Below are 19,390 nucleotides of genomic sequence, written 5' to 3'. Positions count from 1 at the left end.
AAACCAGACTCTTAAGCCTTTAGGACTTTCCCTTGCTTGGATATTGATTTCTCCAAGAACTCAGTTATTATGCATGAACATCTATTCCTTAGGGGTTCATTCATGACGTTCTTATGCCCGACTTGTACGTCAATACTGGCATTCCTAAACACCTTCAAGGTATAAATATACCTTCACTTGCCATGGCAAACCACGGTGCAGATTGGCTACCTACTTGCACGACGCGGCTCGCCACATCAAGTCGGAAGGAAGTCAAGTCCCCAACTGACGCACTGACCAGGCGCTGTCATCCTCATCACAGAGAATCCAGCTCCAGTGTTTCTGACTCCCCTTTTTGGGGGGTGTTAGAGATCGAGTCCCAGCAAGAGATACCAACCTCTCTCATTCTAAGGTTTGGAGCAGACTAGAACCTAGAAAAACTTTTGGCAACTCTTGGCAAAACTAAACTAGACTATATCTAAACAGCACCTACTTCTTCCTTCGTACTACACTTAGTTTAGGTACACTGGGGTTGGATTATTTTAGAAGCACCAGTTGAGTATTTTAGCCTGTGTTATTTATGTATGTATTTTTATTTATGTCATAGCTACAGACCATGCTATTGCAGTATTATTTTATATTACTGCTAACGCTGTACGTATTATACTTCACATTCTGTCTTACGATTGTAGCAGTTCATATGTCTTGCACAAGAAATAGGACTGTTCAATAAACCCTTTTATTGAAACTCCCTTGTCTCTATTTCTGTGCAACTCTGTAGAAACGAAGCATGCCTGATTGTCTAAGTGAAACTGTCATCTATTGTTTCCACGATTCTGAGTTTGTTCCGACTCTAAGGGAAACAAAGTTTTCATGTTTATGCGGGTGTCAGAAATAAATCCCTTCTTGTTTATTCGAGAAGTTTCTAGTGACCTCTGAGTTAGCTGGCACATACAAGTAATTAAGTTTAATATACTCGTGAGAGACATACTGACCTCAGTCCTATGTCAAAACTATCGTATATAATATTCCAATGCGCAGAGCCTATCAGGGATATAGGAAATACACCATTTTACAGAGTTTGTCAGTAAGGCGCCACTTTTGTTTTCTCGTCTTTTCCTGGGTGGAGAAGTACCACATTCCTGGAGATACTGTGCATTACATGCGTGATAGGTGGATGGGAAAACAAATTAGGCCCCGTTGCTCTGTGTTCAGGGTTGTACTTTTTTTAAACAAAACTTTATATATTTTGTAAGGATATAAGCAATGGACATTTAACAGGTCACTTCTGGGCCCTGTAGTCATGTCCTTAACTTTTCATGCAAAAGCACTCACTGATTTCTGAATGAGTGTAAAAGCGTTAAGGTAACCCATGTTACATTTCACGTGCTTTACTTAATCTTGCATTCCCTTAAGTGTTGTTAGCTTTTTTTAAAAAAATGTTTAAGCAGCATAGAACTCTTGTCTAGTGCATAATTTGAATTGAGTCGCATCCAGGTGTTTATAGTGGGGCACAATTGGGTTGTAGCTGAAGGCAGTACAAGTTTCTCTCAGTGGAGCAGTTTGGTGTTCAGTTGGGGAGAGGATGTGGCACTATGGTCAGAGCTGCCAAATTTGGAACTGGGGAACCAGGTTCAGCTTTCTTGACCAGTCCACCAGACTACTCTCCTGAGAGAGCACATTCCCGTGGTAGACCTTAAATGGCCCCACAAGACCATAGAAGCCCTGGCGTTTTAGCACCAGCAGGTGGACCCTAGCAGTGGCAAGTGTGGGTTAACCTTGAAGGCCTGTCCACCACAATCCATGCTGAAGTTTACCTCCAGTCTTGCGGGCAGGCCTATGAAGCAACCGAGAGCGAGAGTGACTCTGTTACTGAGGTCACAGGACCCTTGAGCAGGGCGGCTCGAGGGCCGTGCTACTGGTGCGATCGCACTGGGTGCTGACTTCGGGTGGAGGCGTCATGTTTGCAAGTATATTATGTTTCTAAAAGCTCTTGCTGGATTCTTCCTGCAATCCAGCAATATTCGGCAACAATAAAAATGTCACAATAATGCCAGTGATTAATGTTCTTCCTAGAGAGAGATGGAATTTTGTCAAGTGGAAGTTTTACTGGTGGAAAGGTAGTGCAGGCAGAGGGTTAATGTGCCTGCTGCAAAGACCATGTACCATGCATGTCACAAAGTAATAAAAGTAAATAGGTCAGTGGATTACTGCCTTGGTCAGTGAGATCCTTTGTTACTTGCAGTTTATAAGTCGAAATCTTAACATAGAACAGTGAGCAATTTTCTGTCATCTAAGAGCTGCATGCATACTTGCAAACTGCAAGGTATAAATTAGAGCTTCATGGTTTTCCCCAGTCTTTGATTATTCACATGTTGCAAAAAGGGTTCATTTGGAGAGAAATCAATTCTTTTTATTAAAGAGAACCCCCAACCATGGTATTACGTTCTAAATTCAAAGTTTTTGTTTCACCAGACAAATTACTATTAAACTATACTGCCTACTAGTATGGTTGCCATGTGACTCCTACACCTTGTAGTCCTTAGTCTTATGTAATATTTCTTATACAGTGATTTACACATGTATGATTTTTTACGTGTAATGTGTGTGATGGAAAAGTGCTCTGACACCCTACATTGGTACCACAGGTGCTGTAAATCAAATTAAGTGTATCTGAGCTAGAGTGTGGTTATAGAGATTCGAGGGACACTGTTAAAGGGTGGTAGTGAGGGAATCCATGGCAGAGGGAGTCATTTCGGGACACCAATAAACATTGCTGCACAGGGCTCCACCATCACTGGCCGCTGCTTGTGCAGGTAAAAGCGGTGGGGCTAGGTTGGGGAGTTTAACACTTACGACCATGTGGGAAAATGAAATAAATAATTTTTTTCCCCTCGTCATCGTCTGTCCAAATCTCCACCACCCCCAACCGGCCCCACAGCTTCAACGCTCTTACATGCATGGGCCGCGACTGACCAGCACTAAAGCCGGCCCTGTCCTTGAGGCCAGTCCGCCTCACCCATCAGTACCTCCATTGGCCTTGTTTCAGCAGTAGTTGTTGCAACTCCCCAGGGGATGGCAATGCAGGATTTGCACGCACACTAAACTTCAAGGTCTCCGCTTCATGCACAAGCACTTTTAACATGTGCTGTCTGCTTTGGGGCCACTGGAATTATGTCGCAATAGAGGACAAAATTATGCTGCAGTGTTGCCTAAATTATGCAGCAATAAAAAGGCTGCTGCATAATGCGTTATATTTACTGATACTTTATTACCTTAACATTTTTACACCTGCTAACAGTCTCTGCAAAGATTTTGCCTTATTAGTACCAGTGTAACATACAAATGCAGCAGTGAGAAAGGCATCAGCCAACATTTGCAAAGGGCTGTCCTCTTCGCAGAATCACAAGTCAAATTTTTTTGTAACTTTTGATCCATTCGAGCTACAAACAATTTATTAGTTAAAATCTTCAAATTATGCAGCTGATGATGCATTATGTTGCAAATATTGCAGAGACATAATTGTATAGAAAACATTTGCAAACTAGGATATTTTACCATTGATGTTTGAACTGCTCTTGTGGAAAGTGCTGATGACAGAAAGTGCATGGCTCGTAGAAAAATTGCTTGCGCTTCCACTTTTAAGTGTATTTGGGACATTCTGTGACTGGAAACATATCCCACTTTGTTAATGTATATTAATGTCAATAACTCGTATTAAACCTTAAACAAAAGTGTATGCATTGGTTGAATTACATAACATAATAAGCTGTAACTGGATAGTAAATGCCAAACAAATACTAAAAATTAGAATGATTTCCACTTTCTGGCCACACCTCTGACTCCGTCCACTGACCCAATCCTTAGGTTATTCCCACCCTCTCATTCTACGCCCACAGTTCCCCTACTTCCCCCCCCCCCCACTTCGACCACTGATTGGAGCGCGTTTGAACACACAGCACAAGAAGTGGCTAGCAGGATACCTTGAGCATGCCCACCTCGTGGGCCTAGCAGGTGTAACGATAGGAGTGCTGGTGACCGCACAGCATGAGAAGTTGCAAGCAGGGCCGTAGATGTAAAGAAACAGATGGCTCAACAGTGCTCACACATGCCTTGTCATTGGATCTGATGCTAATTCATTGTGCTTTGCACGTACAGTTTTGTATCCCATCCTTGTCACCAAAAAGAAGGTAATACCTTCAAGAAAAAATCCACGCAGATAGAAAGTGATAAAGAAAGAACGGAAGAAGCTCCAGCCACAGCCTCTGAAAAGTCTCCTCGATAACTGTCTTTCACAGTCCAAAGTTCAAAGCGCCAGGATACCCGTTGGGTGACAGACACGCGCTATAAAAGATTACCAATACAATACAATACAATACAATACACTTCGAGCTCTCAACGGCAGATGCATTTGTCACGGAGTCCACTGAAACACAGCACACTGTAATTACAAAACCTAAATAAATAAATGCACATTACCACATTGGGGTTTTCAATAAAGTAATCTTTGTATGTTTTATAAATGCAGCCAGTTTTCCTTTCCTTTTTTTTATTTTGTAACTCGGCAGTGGTCCATTAAACCACTGCGTGCTCCTTCCTTAACATATTTTTGTCGAGGTTCAGCCCACCTGTTGGGGTGCATTCCACAGGTTGCTGCATAAATATGAACAAACACGGAGTTCTGCTGATATTTTTCCTCACTACTATTTTTAAATTACATAGCTCTAGTCATCCGCTAGGTGCCCATTATTTATACTGATAACTGCCTCTCTATCAACATGCTGTAGTCAAGAAGGAAATTGCTGTAGGCAATGCCCAAGTAACAGATGTATATGGACCTATTGAAAACAGGCCCTGTTTGTCGTATTATTGAATTTCTGAAAGCACCTATGGAGGAATCTCATTTTGCGTTAGTCATGATATTTAGTGACCGGTATGTCTTGGGCCTTATTGTGAGTGGTTTGTTGTTTTTTGACCCATGAGCAGATCCCGGTTTTCACAAAGGTCGAAATTAGGATGTTTGGTTCAATTTAACGCATCAAATAGTTAATCGGATGCATTAAATACCTCAACCATTGTTAAATTTTGGCATCAAATCTGGCAAACTTTAACAGGGGAAAACATAAAGGATTTAATGTATCATGTGGACTTAGTTCATTAAACACGAAATACAGCATGGTTTTCCCCAGAAAATCATAATAGGTGCTAGTTATTGCATTCAATAAATAACATATACCATGGTATTGTTAATTATTAGGTGTGATAAGTAGCAACTACACTCTTAATTAGGAACTTGACCTACTAAGACTATGCACCTTATTTAGGTTATAGAAGATGGTACTTCGTCCATCAGTGTGATGGAGGACATTACCTCCACCACCACTCGGACAAGCTACTCCAGCGAGTTTTCAGAGGAGGCTTTCTGTTGACAGAGCCTAAAGGGATGGAAAGCCTATGGTCTGCCCATCCCTAGATGAGGTAGGTGAGCCTAGAGTGCCCTATTTGCCAAACCATAAATCAAGCCCTGTCTTGTTCTATTATGAATGTTTGAGGTCATAAAATGCAATAGCTTTGTATTTCTGTAATGTTAGGAGCAGTGGCTTTCCAATCCTCAATGCAGTATTATTTTTACACCTGATTTTATATTTTTAATTTTTAGGTTGGAATAGTTGGAAGAACTGGAGCTGGAAAATCTTCAATGACACTTTGCCTGTTTCGAATCCTGGAGGCTGCAGAAGGCTCCATTTACATAGATGGTGTAAACATTTCACAGATTGGTCTTCATGACTTGAGGAAAAAGCTAACCATTATTCCACAGGTACAATTATAGCATTTACTTCAATATACTTGGGTAAAAATGCCACTTGTACAGAATTCACAAAATTCAGTGATGCAAGATCAAGAAATAAGGACACATCATCATTATTCTTACTATGGTTGAGAAAAAAAGATACCAGCATTTACAATCAAATAACGTTTGGCCACAGTAGAACAAGTTGAGCAACAAATAGATTTTATTTAGAATAATACATGATAAATATGTTTGATATCAAGTAATATTTTCGAATATTTAGTGACTTATTTGTTCCTTTACTTAATTGCTTCATTCAAACCTTTCATCTAAAAAGTACATTTTTTATTGACTCAACTGGAATAATACATTAATTGGACCAACCATCTTTTTTTGTATTTGACATTTAGGGCCCAATTACGAGTACTGCAGTTTTGAAACTGCCATACTGTTTTTGGCGGTTGTTGGCGGTCCAACCGCCGCCTCCTCATCGGTCTGACCACCTGATTACGAGGTGTACGGTCAGACCACCGCATGACTGCCACCACTGACAGGACCGTTGCTCCTGTGGCATTGTGAAGAGCAGTGATCAAGGAAGACAGTGCAGGCATCGGCACCGCCGTGGCTATTACGACCTCCCTTTCCTCCGAGCTTTCCATTGCAGGGACACCACCATGCTCTCTCTCAATGAGCTAAAGCATGCTGCCCCCGTGGCACTGCCACTGCTGTAACTCCGCTTCCATTGCTGCCTGGCGGTCCACCCGCACCTCTCAGAATTGGGCACTTAATTTTGAGATTCCCGGCACCAGTGCTTTGTCTTAAGTTTTTAAAGTAGGATTCCAGAAGATGTGTAAAAAGTGAATTCTCATACCTGTCTAGAAATAGCAATCTAAGATTTTTATCGACAATAATATTGCACTTGTGTAAAGAAGCATGGAATACATATTAATGAGATCTTATGCAAAGTTTGTTGTCTAAAAAAAGATTGTATCTTTCAACGATCACTGCCATTATAACACTTGCTACTGCGTCCATTCTACTGCATTGCCTGCCATTTTTTGGGGACGACATAACGAACTTCACCCTTTTTTCGCAATTTTTTTCAGTTTAAATTGACCCTGCGATATGTTTAACTAAATAATTCTCACCTATACCTCATTTTATACCACTTGCCATTCACAATGTAATATTTGGCAATGTACTGGAGGTGACGCAGTGGCCGGTCAATGTAGTGGAGGTGAAGAAATGTGGAAGAAAATGGGTGAGCAGTCCCTTTGATTTTCTGTCTGCCTCAGAAGATGATTTGGAAAATAACAAACCTTAGCTATAGACCCTTCAAAAACCAAAGAGAAGGTCAAGGCTGTATCAAGGCTGCATCAAGCCATTACAGTTTACATGCCTAGTAGGGAAACTAAATGTAGGAGCCAAAGAACTAGCCAAGTACATATTAATGACCAATCTGCCCTATATTATAAAGCAAATTGCATTAGTAATTACTCATCAAAATTACTCCCCCAAACCATCACCCTACTCCATACTCACCAATGTGGCTTCAGATGCTGAAATGGGAGTGACACATCATAGATCAAAGACAGTTAAACTTTCAATATCACATGAAAAAAGGAATGGAAAAGTGCCTGCTAAAAATGTACTGTCAGCACAGTAATAGAGTAATCATACTGGACCAAAAGTGTGGTTTACTAAAGAGCACGTTTGTAAAATGGGCCAACCCTTTGTATCAAACTCGATGTTTGAATGCTTTATGTTATGAAATCAATGCACTGCACCCATAAGTGCCTCCAGGAACTTTCTAAAATACAGAAAATAAAAACAAGCACATTCAATACATATGGGATTTAGGGAGGGTCGGGTAGGTTCTAATTATTTTAAAGTATAAGTGTGTTACTATGAAAGGTGAATCCCAACTGGACTATTTTTGGTACAGTATTCGTAGATGTGTCTAATATTAAGGAAGCCAACATTTGATAGTGCAATATATGGATTTTGTGAGATTTTTGCACCCAATGCCTATTCCACTCCCTAAGACCAGCCAAATTCAAATCAGAGTTTATCAGCCCATCTCCCTCTGCCGAAAAACATTCCGGCAAGGTCCCCTCCAGATGGTAACACAAGCAATGGGAGACCATTCTTTACCTAGATGTACAGTATGGTGCAGTTTGGGTCCTATGGCAAAGTCCACAGGGGAGTCATGTCTAGGCATATTCAGGGACACAAACAAACAATTATGTATATTAACTCAAGCATTCCAACCATTCACTTTTTTGACACTCCAAGTGTGATTGTTATGTCCAGACAAGAGTTTCTTGCTCACAGTGACACAGAACTTAAGCCACTCCGGTTGTTGGTGGTCTCACTCAGAGGTTACCTGGAGTGGCACTTTCATGTATTATTGGTTCAGTTGCAACATAATAAAGACTGATGGTGTCTGATGTGGCACAATGGGCACAATAAATAATAATGAGCTGGAATGCATTCTGATTAATTATCAGTGGTTGTTTAATCCAAGCATTGCGCACATCTCTTATTTGCTGATATTCATGGAAAAGGGAAAAAAAAACATGAATATGGTGTATCGTTAGTGTAATAATTCCTTGTCACTAACATTTACTGGTTAAAGGACATTTAATTAGTCTGTGAACTGGCACGTTCTTGAATAATGAAGTGAACGTGTTTCGAAAACGAGAAAAATCGACAACATATAGTGTACACTGTGGGAAAACAATCCCATGTGCTGTTCTCAGATTCAGTGGTTATAATATAGCCTTATAGCCCGCCGTAGCGGGCTATACCGGCTATTAAAGGCCCGTTGAAAGGTTAAAGGCACCAGCCGAAGGCGAGGGATGGAGAACCGGGCCTTATGGGCCGGGCGGCGCAGGGCATGCCTAAATCCCCTGATTCACCTGCTTGTAAATAACAGAGACACAAGACACTCCGTTGAGCGTGGAAGCCAGGTTTATTAGCTGCAGCTAAGCACAGTTGTCCCTGAAGTTACACGCAGGGTGGATTCTAAGGAGACTGCCACTTCAATCCGTGGTGCACAATCTTTTATAGCAAACACATTTACAATATCCAACTCCGTGCACATACAAAACGAACCAATGAGAAAAGTTGAAAAACAAGGTGTCTCAAAATACGCCCCTTTCTCGGACCCCGTGTGCTAACTCTCCTAACAAATTAATCAGTGATGGTGTCCACAATCCCCTCTTGCAGGTGGCAGGACATACTTGTGTGTCTCAAAGGATGATTGTGTAATAGGAGCATACAAGGAGAGAATAGCGAAGGCCAGTCGGATAAGATAGTATAAGGAAAGAATAGGAGAGTGCAAATAGTCGGCCGAGACAGGGATCAATCGAACCAGATATGGATTAACGAACTCAGCCAGACCCTGACATCGGGTTTCATGAACAAGGACAATGGAGTTACTTTTTAACTGAAAGGACACGTAGCAGCTGGAAAAGCAAAAGCACATCGTTCGCCATGCCGCCTGAGTGAGGGCAACACAAAATGGCGACAGGACACAAAATGGCGGCTAGATACGGGACGAAATCTGAAATCGTAGAACCTCAGGGACTTTAACGAGACAGCGGGACTTTAATAGCCGGTATAGCCCTGCTACGAAGGGCTATAAGGCTATTAGAACATTCTGCCACTAAAGGGCAGAATGTTCTAACAAATTAAACAAAGGGTTCCCGAAGTTCGAGGGAATATAAATCCCCTCGAGCTTCGAGAAGCCTTTGTAGAACATTGGAATGTTGGTCTGAGGGCCTTTACCGGCCCGTAGAAGCAGGGAGCACTCCATTGTCTGCAATGGAGCTCCCAACATTCCAATGTTCTAATATCTCTGTAGATGCCAAGACTGGGTATTAACCCTCTGAGCCATCTTGCTGCCTAGTGTCTTTGCTTATCTTCTGCTGGTGGCTGTTTTAGTCGGCTGGCAACCTTGTCTACTTCTGGACGCACTAGTGTTACTTAAAGCAGATAACGGAATGTTGCTATATTAATCACCCAAATGATCATGAACATCAGGTTTAACAAGTATGATGCTGCCTCACCTTGCTTTGTGTTTTCATTTTTGTATAGGACCCGGTCCTTTTCTCTGGAACACTAAGAATGAATCTGGACCCATTTGAACAATATTCAGATGATGACCTATGGAATGCCCTTGAACTGGCACATTTGAAAATGTTTGTTGCTAACCAGTCAACTCAACTGAATTACGAATGCACTGAAGGAGGAGAAAACCTCAGGTAATATATGTTTGATGTAGCTTGTCCCTGCTTGTAACTTAATTGCATAAATGCTTCACGTCAACTTACGAAAGACAATAGTTAATAGAAAGTTTACAAAATGATTTATGAGGTTTATTAGGTACTGTTGCACCCTAATTTGATAAGCTATTTTCTTTCTATGCACGACTCTCCTAACAAAACCAGGCCTCTTGGTGAATATACTATGGTTCGCCCCACATTCATTTTCACACTGTACTCTCAATTAGGAATTTAAATGTGCCGTTTGAGCAGCATCCGAAAACAACCCAAACAGTTTACAATAGCAACTGTGACAGAGATACACCAATCTGCCTTGTCAGCCCATGATATATTCTTTGTTGCAATCCCACCAGTCCCGAGCTGAAATAGGACCTGTTGCCACCCAAGCAGAAAATGTGAATACTTTTAAACTGTAACCTGCTCAATCACTGCATTTTGAAAGATGAACACGCCAGTCTCCAGTAAGTTCCAAACGTGTTCTGTATTCCATCATGAATTAAACGTGAGCAGAAACTTATAGTTCTTTTCTGAAGGAACTACTTCAGGGCTGTTACCAATTCATACAAAGTATTTGTTTATTAAAAACCTGATAAAATATAGGTAATTATGTATACAATTAAACATAATTTAACAAAGAAATCATTTGTCATCCTTCAAAAATTGGCACACTATATCATTGAACACTTTTTTACAGGTAGGGAGAATAGTGCAGCTAAAATTAAGAACACAGAGCCCCAGAAGGTCGTAGCACCCAGTGGGGTCGAATTATAACCCATTGCCCTTTCATTTTCTATTTTGCAGTAAGACAATATAATAAAAGCAAGGTTATTTGAAATTAACCTATGGGCCAGAGATTGTGAGTAGACCTGGGCGAAATGTATTTTATGTTGGTCTAATCACCCCTAATTTTGCTAATTTTATTTCATGCCTTTTACGTTAAATTCCCAAAAGTACAAAATTAGACCTCATCACTAAAGTGCATGCTGTTTGTGGCAAACATTTAGAGCAAATGCACTGGAACAAGGCAAACAAACAACACACAAGTGGGTACTGTTGATGGCGCTTGTTATTTTTTCTTTTTAGAGTTCTAGGGTACAAAATGGATGCAAGGTTGCATTGTGCACTAAAATATAGCAGCTTTGTTTTTTTTGTTATTGTGTAATTACACATAACCTTTCCAAAATGTCCAAATAATGCAGATTTCATACATTCCACCCTTAGTGTGAGTCCTTTGACCATTAAGGGAATTGAAAGTAGGGAAGTTGCTAAACCCATTGTTAGCTATTGGAGCATTGGAATATGGAGCTATGGTTTTATGTCACCTTTTATTGGCAATATCCCCCTAGCAAACCACATTGACAGATGATTTCAACAGGAGGCAACCCTCATCTTCCAGGCATAAAATCCCGATGTCCCTCTCGACTTTATCTTATATTGATATGGGCTCTCACCTATGAGTGGCAAAACAGCTTCCAAATTGGCTATATATAACTTCTTACTAATTGTGGCCCATTTTAAAAGACTTAATACACAGACAGGTTGTAGGTTTCTGTTCTAATTGTGAGTAGAAAAGAGTGGGCGGATTTACCATAATTTTAAAGATCTATGTAAAGAGATCAGTGTTGAGATTGAATCGAAATTCAACATCAAAATACCTGGCTATTAAGTCATCCTCTACTCACACTTGAGTAATTGTACTAGTTTAACTCCCTGATCTGTCGAGGGACGTTTACTATCACAAACTGTGATTGATCATAGTACAACAGTTTTCATAGGGGATTTAAATATACACTTTGATCAAGGCACAGACCTCATAATGTTGAGAAATTTTCCCAGTGTTGAATCTTAAAGGGGATACCAATAGCCCAACTCACCAGAAGTACCACAAACTAGAGATAATATTTCCAGATTCACCTCGTTGCTAAAATGAAAGGCTATTAAACTGCCCCATTCAGATTTCTGGGCCGTTCCATTTCTGTGGCTGTTTGACAAAAAAATTAACAAAAGAGGGCATTGGCATATGTAATTTGAAAAAACCTGTCTCTGAACTCTTTGTCTTAATTCATTTATCTAACAGCTCTGCTGATCAACATCCCCAATTTATTGTGATCAAATACACTGAAACGCTAAGAAATGCTCCTGCAGCAGTTTTACCTTTGATTAAGAAGCAAGTTAATAGAAACAATGCAGTTATCCGTGGATCACTGCTGAATTAAACAATTAAACAATGAGGGAAATTCAAGAGCCTTCTGTGGAACAATGGTATATAAGAGGAAAGATGTAACTGGCAAATGGTTAATCACAACTACAAAATTGCCATAAAGAAAACTAAATCACAGTATTTTGTAAGTCTGGGCAGTGAACTCCGCTCCGCTCATAAAGTTTGCAGAGATTTCCACACTCAACGTTACGCGGAGCTTGCGAAATACCAGAAAACTCTGCTTCGTGGAGCAAAGTGGAGTTTTTTCCCTTGCTCGAGTTCGTCAATGTCAAGTTGGCGAGCGCAAGCGGGGAAAATCCACCTACCGGTCAGATTTTTTATTCATTCGCAATCGTCAACATCAAGTTGGTGAGTGCGAGCGTGGAAAATCAACCTCACGCCGAGATTTCTCAATGCAGGCAGTCAGATTTGTCATTGCGATTGGTCGTGTATGCTCGTGACTACTCGGGTTGAGAAATTGTCTGTTCTTGTTGAGAAAAAATTGAATTGAGTGGCAGAAAGGAAGCAGCACCCGCTTGATCTGTGCATGGTGCCATTTGCGATGATTGCACAGTGCAGACAAGCCCCTGGCACAGTGCAGACAAGCCCCTGGCACTGAAAATCACTGCCATCAGCATTTATCCAACACACTCCACTGGTCGGGGAGCTCCATGAAGCTCGGCGGAGTTTTTTTTTGCACTTTGCGGAGTTCAGCGTAGCAGAACTCCTTAACCCCTCCCATGCTGGTGACGAACCCCAGCCGTCACGCCCCACGGTGGGTGTGTGCTGATGACGGCTGGGGTTCGTCACGGCCCCGCCCTGTTCTTTTGTTTACCGCACAGCGGTAAAATCGCGGCCGCAGCGAAGGGGTTAAACTCTATCCCTGTATGATTTATCTCCACATTGAATAAATTCAAAGAGCCTAGTCATTTATGTTTCATAGAGGTATTAATAAAGAAACCAATTTGCTGATTATTTCTCTGGGAGGATAATTTTGTTAGCATGCCCTGAATGTTCAGAAGAACTTTATTCCTACCTAAAATAGAAACAATAGCTATTCCAATTATTGGTGTATGTTTCTCTATATTGAGATTTGTCAACGAAGGTGACCTAGAAGTTATAATCAGCAAATATAGTCTACTGGGATCCCGGGAAGATGTGCTGGTTGTATGTCACAAGGAATCAAGGGGTAGAGACAGATGGATCATATATGAAAATGATTATTAACAACTCATTATAGACAGGGAACATGCACAATGAATTACAATCTACCTCTGTCATTTGCATTCTCAAAAATGTATAAAATACATAATTTTTTGCTAACTATAGCCCTGTGTCCGAATCGCCAACTTTTGAGAAGGGACTCTACAATCAACTACAAGAATTTGTGGATTTTTTTTTATTCTGCAACCTTACCAGGCTGGGTTTTGCTCAAGGAACAGTAAATAAATAGTAGTAGTTGCAGCAGTAGATGATCTCAGACCTCCAATCGAGGCATCCCTGACACCTTCATATCACACAACTTCTCTGCAGCATTTGATACCATAGACTACCAGACTTTGATAGACCCGCAACTAAAGGTTCAGTCTAAGTGGTTGGTCTTGGTTTGCAGAACATGGTGCTAGCTTGGTTTGAGGACTTTAAAAACTTGTTGTAGGAAGCTGGCTCTTTATATACTATACCATAGTGAGGTATAGTGTGCACAGAGTCCAGTGAAACCCAAAAGGTAGGCATAGGTAAAGTAGATAGCACCTCACTCTCTATTTGGGGTAGTGTGGTCAAGCAGTAAGGCTTTATCAGAGGACACTGTTAAGCATTTGTTGTACACGCTGAGTCAGCAAATGAATTTCCACGCTCGAAGACTGAACTTCAGACCAATTGTTTCTGTATACAAATATTCTTTTAGTTATTTATTTCCCAGATCAAAGCAAGCCTGGCACAGGTAAGTGATAAATACTTTGCAGTTAATATATAGTTGTAATGCAGTTTGGATTGTAATTAAGCATGGGCGGAAAATCCGTTCCGCTCGCGGATTTTGCGGATTTTCTGTAAATTCGCAATCCGCGAACTCTCGCGAATTTACCGAACATCTGCAAATTCGCACGCAGCGGATTTTTTTTCTTGGTGATACAATATTGCGGCGTGCGGCGTTCACTTACCGTCATTCAGCGTTTGCCGAGTTGTTTTTCTCGATATTTTGCGAGTGCTGCGCCATTTTGGATCTTGCTGCGGGATCCCGCAGGAGTTTGGCGATGCATCGCGAGAGTTCGCAATTGCGAACATGTAGGTGCGGCGGGCAGCAACAATCTCGCACTCTCAAAATTACAAAATTTGCAATTCTGCACAAGAAATCCACTAGCAAGCAGCATAGACCTTCTGATAATGATGATTCTTATCAGAATAACTCCTCAGGTTGACATTTGCCTGCACTTTTTTGGATTTGAGGCCTTTTGACTTTCTTTGGATCACTTTTGGATTAGAAATCAACTTTCACAAGTAAGTTTGTTTAGGGCATTACACTTGCTGTTTTGCAGAAAAACGAGTTTTGCAAAACTGAAAGCACTCAGCAGGTGCAAAAGTTCACTCATCATTAGTAACCATTCCCTGTAGTACTTCCTGAGGGGCCCCTCCAGAGTTCAGTTGCCTATGTTTGTTTGGGGCATTACAGTTGCTGTTCTGCAGAAAAACGAGTTTTGCAAAACTGAAAGCACTCAGCAGGTGCAAAAGTTCAAACTCATCATTAGTAACCATTCCCTGTAGTGCTTCCTGACTGGGGCCCCTCCAGAGTTCAGTTGCTAGTTGCAACAATTCTATGACCCTGCTCTGACCCTCACAGCAGGCTCATAGAATAGCTACAAGTAGGCCACAAAGGTCCTGGAAAAAAAAATGCACTGCAACAGAAAGCAAATTACAGATAAGGAAGCAGGTGCCAGACTGGAATTTTAAATCAGTGACACATTAATAAATCAACCCCAAATTAATTCATGTCAGTTGAAGCAGGGCAGGTGTGCTTGCTTTTCCCCCCCATAATCTACAGTGATGAACCAGAGGGTGGCATTGATGTATCAGAGGGTGGCATGGGTGAAACAGGGTGGCAGTGGTGTAACAGAGGGTGCTGTGAACCTGTGATGATGAACCAGACGTAGAAACAACATAGTCGCGACCGTTGCCAGCCGACAAGTACGTTCGCAATTGCGAACTGGTACAAAACCCTCGCGAACTGGCAGAAACCCTTGCGAACACAAAAGAAAAATCCGCAAATTTGCGAGAATTCGCGGATTTTGCGGATTGCGAGTTTGCAAATACGCGAACGCCAGACTCGCAAAATTCTCCCATGCTTAATTGTAATTGTATCCGCGCTTTGTTTTGACTGACAGTATTGTTACTGAGAAATGTAATGCTTTGTAAATACAGTACATATACTTTGAATATGGTTTTTAGTTAAATGACCAGTACATTAATTTCAGATTACGTTTCTTACACAGTGTAGTATACCTGGATACTACACTGGGACATTTCCTGTGAACAGGTAAGTAAAATAGTTTTTTTAGTTAGTACAATTTTAAAGAGTTTCTTCAGGTTTTGCAACTCAACACTTCGAAACTCTTCATAGAAAAACAGTCAATGTCTTATCTTTGGGCACATTTAGTATTACAGTGCTTTATACCTTGATCTTTCAGCTGGAGTGATCTTTAGACTTCAACTAATACAAAGTGGTGCTGCAAGAATTATCCTAGGACTTTCAAAGCAGGATTAATTGGTACTGTTTAAGTATATGTGTCCTGTTCACAAGATCATATATAGTAATTGGTTATTTGATGGATACTAATAACCGCAGAATCCTTAACTTTAGAATATCTCCAGGTACCAGATTGGATACAGAGATTTTTCTTAGTTGTACATCATGCCAGCTATTGTTAGCAGTGTGCAGCTCTGAAGTGACTCCGCACCACTCCAGAAGTGGAAGAGTGGAGTCGCATATAAGCACCACCCCTGCAACTGATGTCCGTTTCTTTTTTTATGGGCCTTCCGATGACAATCCGTAGCTCAACTCCCAATTTTGTCGGTCTTCTGATGATTTCAGAATTCTGAATGACCGTGTACCAGCAAACTTAAGTCCCCACTGAAAACCTCTGGCTTCAAGCCATGCTGAGAGGACAGGATGCAGATGTTTATCATGAACATGCTCATGGGCTATGGACATGCCTCCAAGACTTGCAGCAGGTGTGCTCTCATGCACAAGAAAGTGATCAAAGGCAGGGAGTCAAAGATTTTGTCGCTCAACATAAGAAGGGGTCTTGGTCAAAGTATAGGCCCTGCTTCTCCTCCTAGTTGTGCGTCCAGTCTCTGTCCAGATTACAAGGCCATTCCCAAGAGAGGTCTGCTTCTTGCTGAAAGTACTCCTGTAAGCCAAATTTGAAGTCCAAGAAAAAGATGACTAAGAGGGACTCTATTCCTCATACCACTACCCAAGATCTCTTGAGAAGGCGTAAGGGCTTCAAGGTAAAAACTACACCCTTTTAATGTTCTCCAAATTCAAACTTTTCAGCAACTTGTCCCCGATGCACCACAAGATTTCCAGGTTGTCATTCCATGCGCAGCTAATATCACCCTTCAATGAGTCAATACTTCAAAGTTTTGGTATGTCAAATAATATGAGTCTTTCAAATTGTTCAAAAGGGCTAAAACTTTCCCTCCATTTCCTCCCTCACCCAACTTCCTCCAACAACATGACATCTTTCAAATGAGCACTCTAAAATACAGATGCAGAAAGTCAATGTTTTGCTTTCTGTGGGTGCCATTGAGAAACTCAAAGATAGAGTAAGGGGGGGATTCATGCTACTTCCTTGTCCGAAAAAGGGAACAAGACTGAGACCTATTTGGAACTTCGCCCTCTGAATGTCTTTCTGCTGAAGGATGAATTCAAAATGCTCACACTGGCTTAGGTCATCACAGTTCTGGACCCAGAAGACTGGGTGGTGTCCTTTGCCTTGAAAGACACATATTTCTACATAGTTGTTCTGCAGTCCCACAGGCTTTCAAAAAGCTGATGGCAGTGGTCACTGTCCATCTTCAGAAGCCGGGAGTATTCATTTTTCTAAACCTCAATAGCTGACTGCTGAAGGTGAGCTTGCCGCAGTGAGATGTAAACCACCTTCCGGCGATGAACAAAGTCCTGACACCTTTCAGGTTGACAATAAACCTATTGCAGTCCCATCTGAGCCTGTTGCAGATATTTCCATTAATAGGATAGATTCTGGACACAGTGACATTCAGGGGATTGATCCCAGTATTTCTACACTCAGTCTTGGGTCTTGCTGAGATGGGCTCTGCTTCTTTCTCTCGAGGTGGCAAATGCAGTCTTCAATTGATCTTCCAATCCCAGTGCGCTCAACACCATGCTTGGCTTTCCGAATTCATTCAGACTCCAAAGTAAATGGCATAGAATCTGGCAATCACCAGCCTGGACTGCAACAGGCCACTTTCCTTCCAAAACTTAGAGTTCCTCGTTATGACAGACTTATCACTGCTGGGTTGTGGGCCATCTGGGAGAGGTGGAAAGGTAAGGGTCTACAGCAAAGAGCCACAGCAGTCATCTGGAGTTTTATGTGAACCCTCTGGTCCTAAACATACTCCTGCTGTCCAGGGAGGCGGATTCACGGTGGATTTCTGCACTGCACGAAAGCTACACAAATATGCTCCAGCCTATAGATATAACATGATGGACAATTTGAATTATAGTTTCTGAGTAGTCGTAGAGTTAATACAGCATGTAATAGAAACAACCTTATATGTTTATGTCTGTTTTGCTTACAGTGTTGGCCAAAGGCAGCTTGTTTGTTTAGCAAGAGCTCTTCTGCGGAAAACACGGATTCTGGTCCTGGATGAAGCTACTGCAGCAGTGGATCTAGAAACAGATGACCTTATCCAAACGACAATCAGAACACAGTTTGAAGACTGTACAGTTCTAACCATAGCACACAGATTGAACACAATTATGGACTATACCAGGTAACTTTATTAATGTGCGATTTTATCATTATATTTTTTTTATAAATATTTGTATGTATATATTTATTGTGCATTGTCAAATTCACCATGCTAAAAACTTTGATTTTCTAGTACAGTTTAAGTCCAGTTCCTGAAATCAACTCCATCTCTTCATTAACTGTCTACATGCATTTTGCTTTCACTGTCAAATGCATGTAGATGATGGATGCATGATTGTATATACTAGTAGCAGTGGGTTTTTCCGATTGATAACTCCCACAGCTCTATCACCGAGTTTCAGGCTACTATGTTACATATCCAACATTGGATGGACCAGAACCACCTTAAGTTAAATCCTGGGAAGACAGAACTTGTTCTTATTGGGGACAGCCTTAAATCGTGGGAACCATGAGCTGTCACTAAAAACCCTGGTTGGCATGGTCATCTCCAAATGCTTCTTTCAAATAAGGAAGATCAAAAACATACATCGGTTCTTCACACAGGAAGCCCTGATACAAGTGGTGGTCGCCACTGTGTTTTCTCTTCTGGACTATGAAAACTCGTTATACTTGTGCCATCTGTATCTGTTTAAACAGTTACAGATGGCACAAAACTAGGGGGCCAGACTGATCCTGCATCAACCCAGGTGGCAGTCTGCTTCCCCTTTGTTGAGGTCACTTCACTGGCTCCCAATCCCTCAACGATGTGCCTTTAGGGTGGGCTGCCTCATCTTCAAAACTCTGCATGATAACAACCCTAAATTCATCAACACCTTAATATCCAGACACACCCCGGCCCATAACCTCCGCTCTGCCCACCTCTCACTTCTCACCGTTCCCGTTTTCAGACGCGTCCACCAAAGCGGCTGCAGATTTGCCACTCTTGCGCCTAGACTGTGGAACACTTTTCCGTTTGGAGATTCGCTCCTGTACCGAGGTAATGCAATTTAGGAAATCTCTTCAAACATGGCTATTTGTACAAGCCTACAACTAGAGTTAGTCCGCTAACAACCTTAGAGCCTTCACAGCGCCATGAAACCATCCGGTGTACGTGCATTTTATAAATTATTCTTAACATTAACATTAACATCCCCTGAGAGGGTTGATGGACTCGAGCTTTAGAAGAGAATGCACTCCATGC

At 41.5% G+C, this 19,390-nt stretch overlaps 1 protein-coding gene across 1 annotated transcript in view; it reads left to right on the top strand.

Moving 5' to 3' along the window:
* The window catches only part of ABCC3 (ATP binding cassette subfamily C member 3), a 624,389-nt gene that overhangs the window by 593,592 nt on the left and 11,407 nt on the right, over positions 1-19,390 (top strand). Inside the window, exons 28-30 of the mRNA XM_086930544.1 lie at positions 5,639-5,797; positions 9,872-10,038; positions 18,077-18,271. Of these exons, the coding sequence (XP_086786670.1) occupies positions 5,639-5,797; positions 9,872-10,038; positions 18,077-18,271 (521 nt within the window). The remainder of the gene's footprint in view (positions 1-5,638; positions 5,798-9,871; positions 10,039-18,076; positions 18,272-19,390) is intronic.

The sequence above is a fragment of the Lissotriton vulgaris genome, chromosome 7 (genome assembly GCF_964263255.1).
Source record: "Lissotriton vulgaris chromosome 7, aLisVul1.2, whole genome shotgun sequence".
Lineage (NCBI taxonomy): Eukaryota > Metazoa > Chordata > Amphibia > Caudata > Salamandridae > Lissotriton > Lissotriton vulgaris.
The sequence above is the reverse complement of the archived record's forward strand: the minus strand, read 5'-3'. Positions and strand labels throughout refer to the sequence as shown.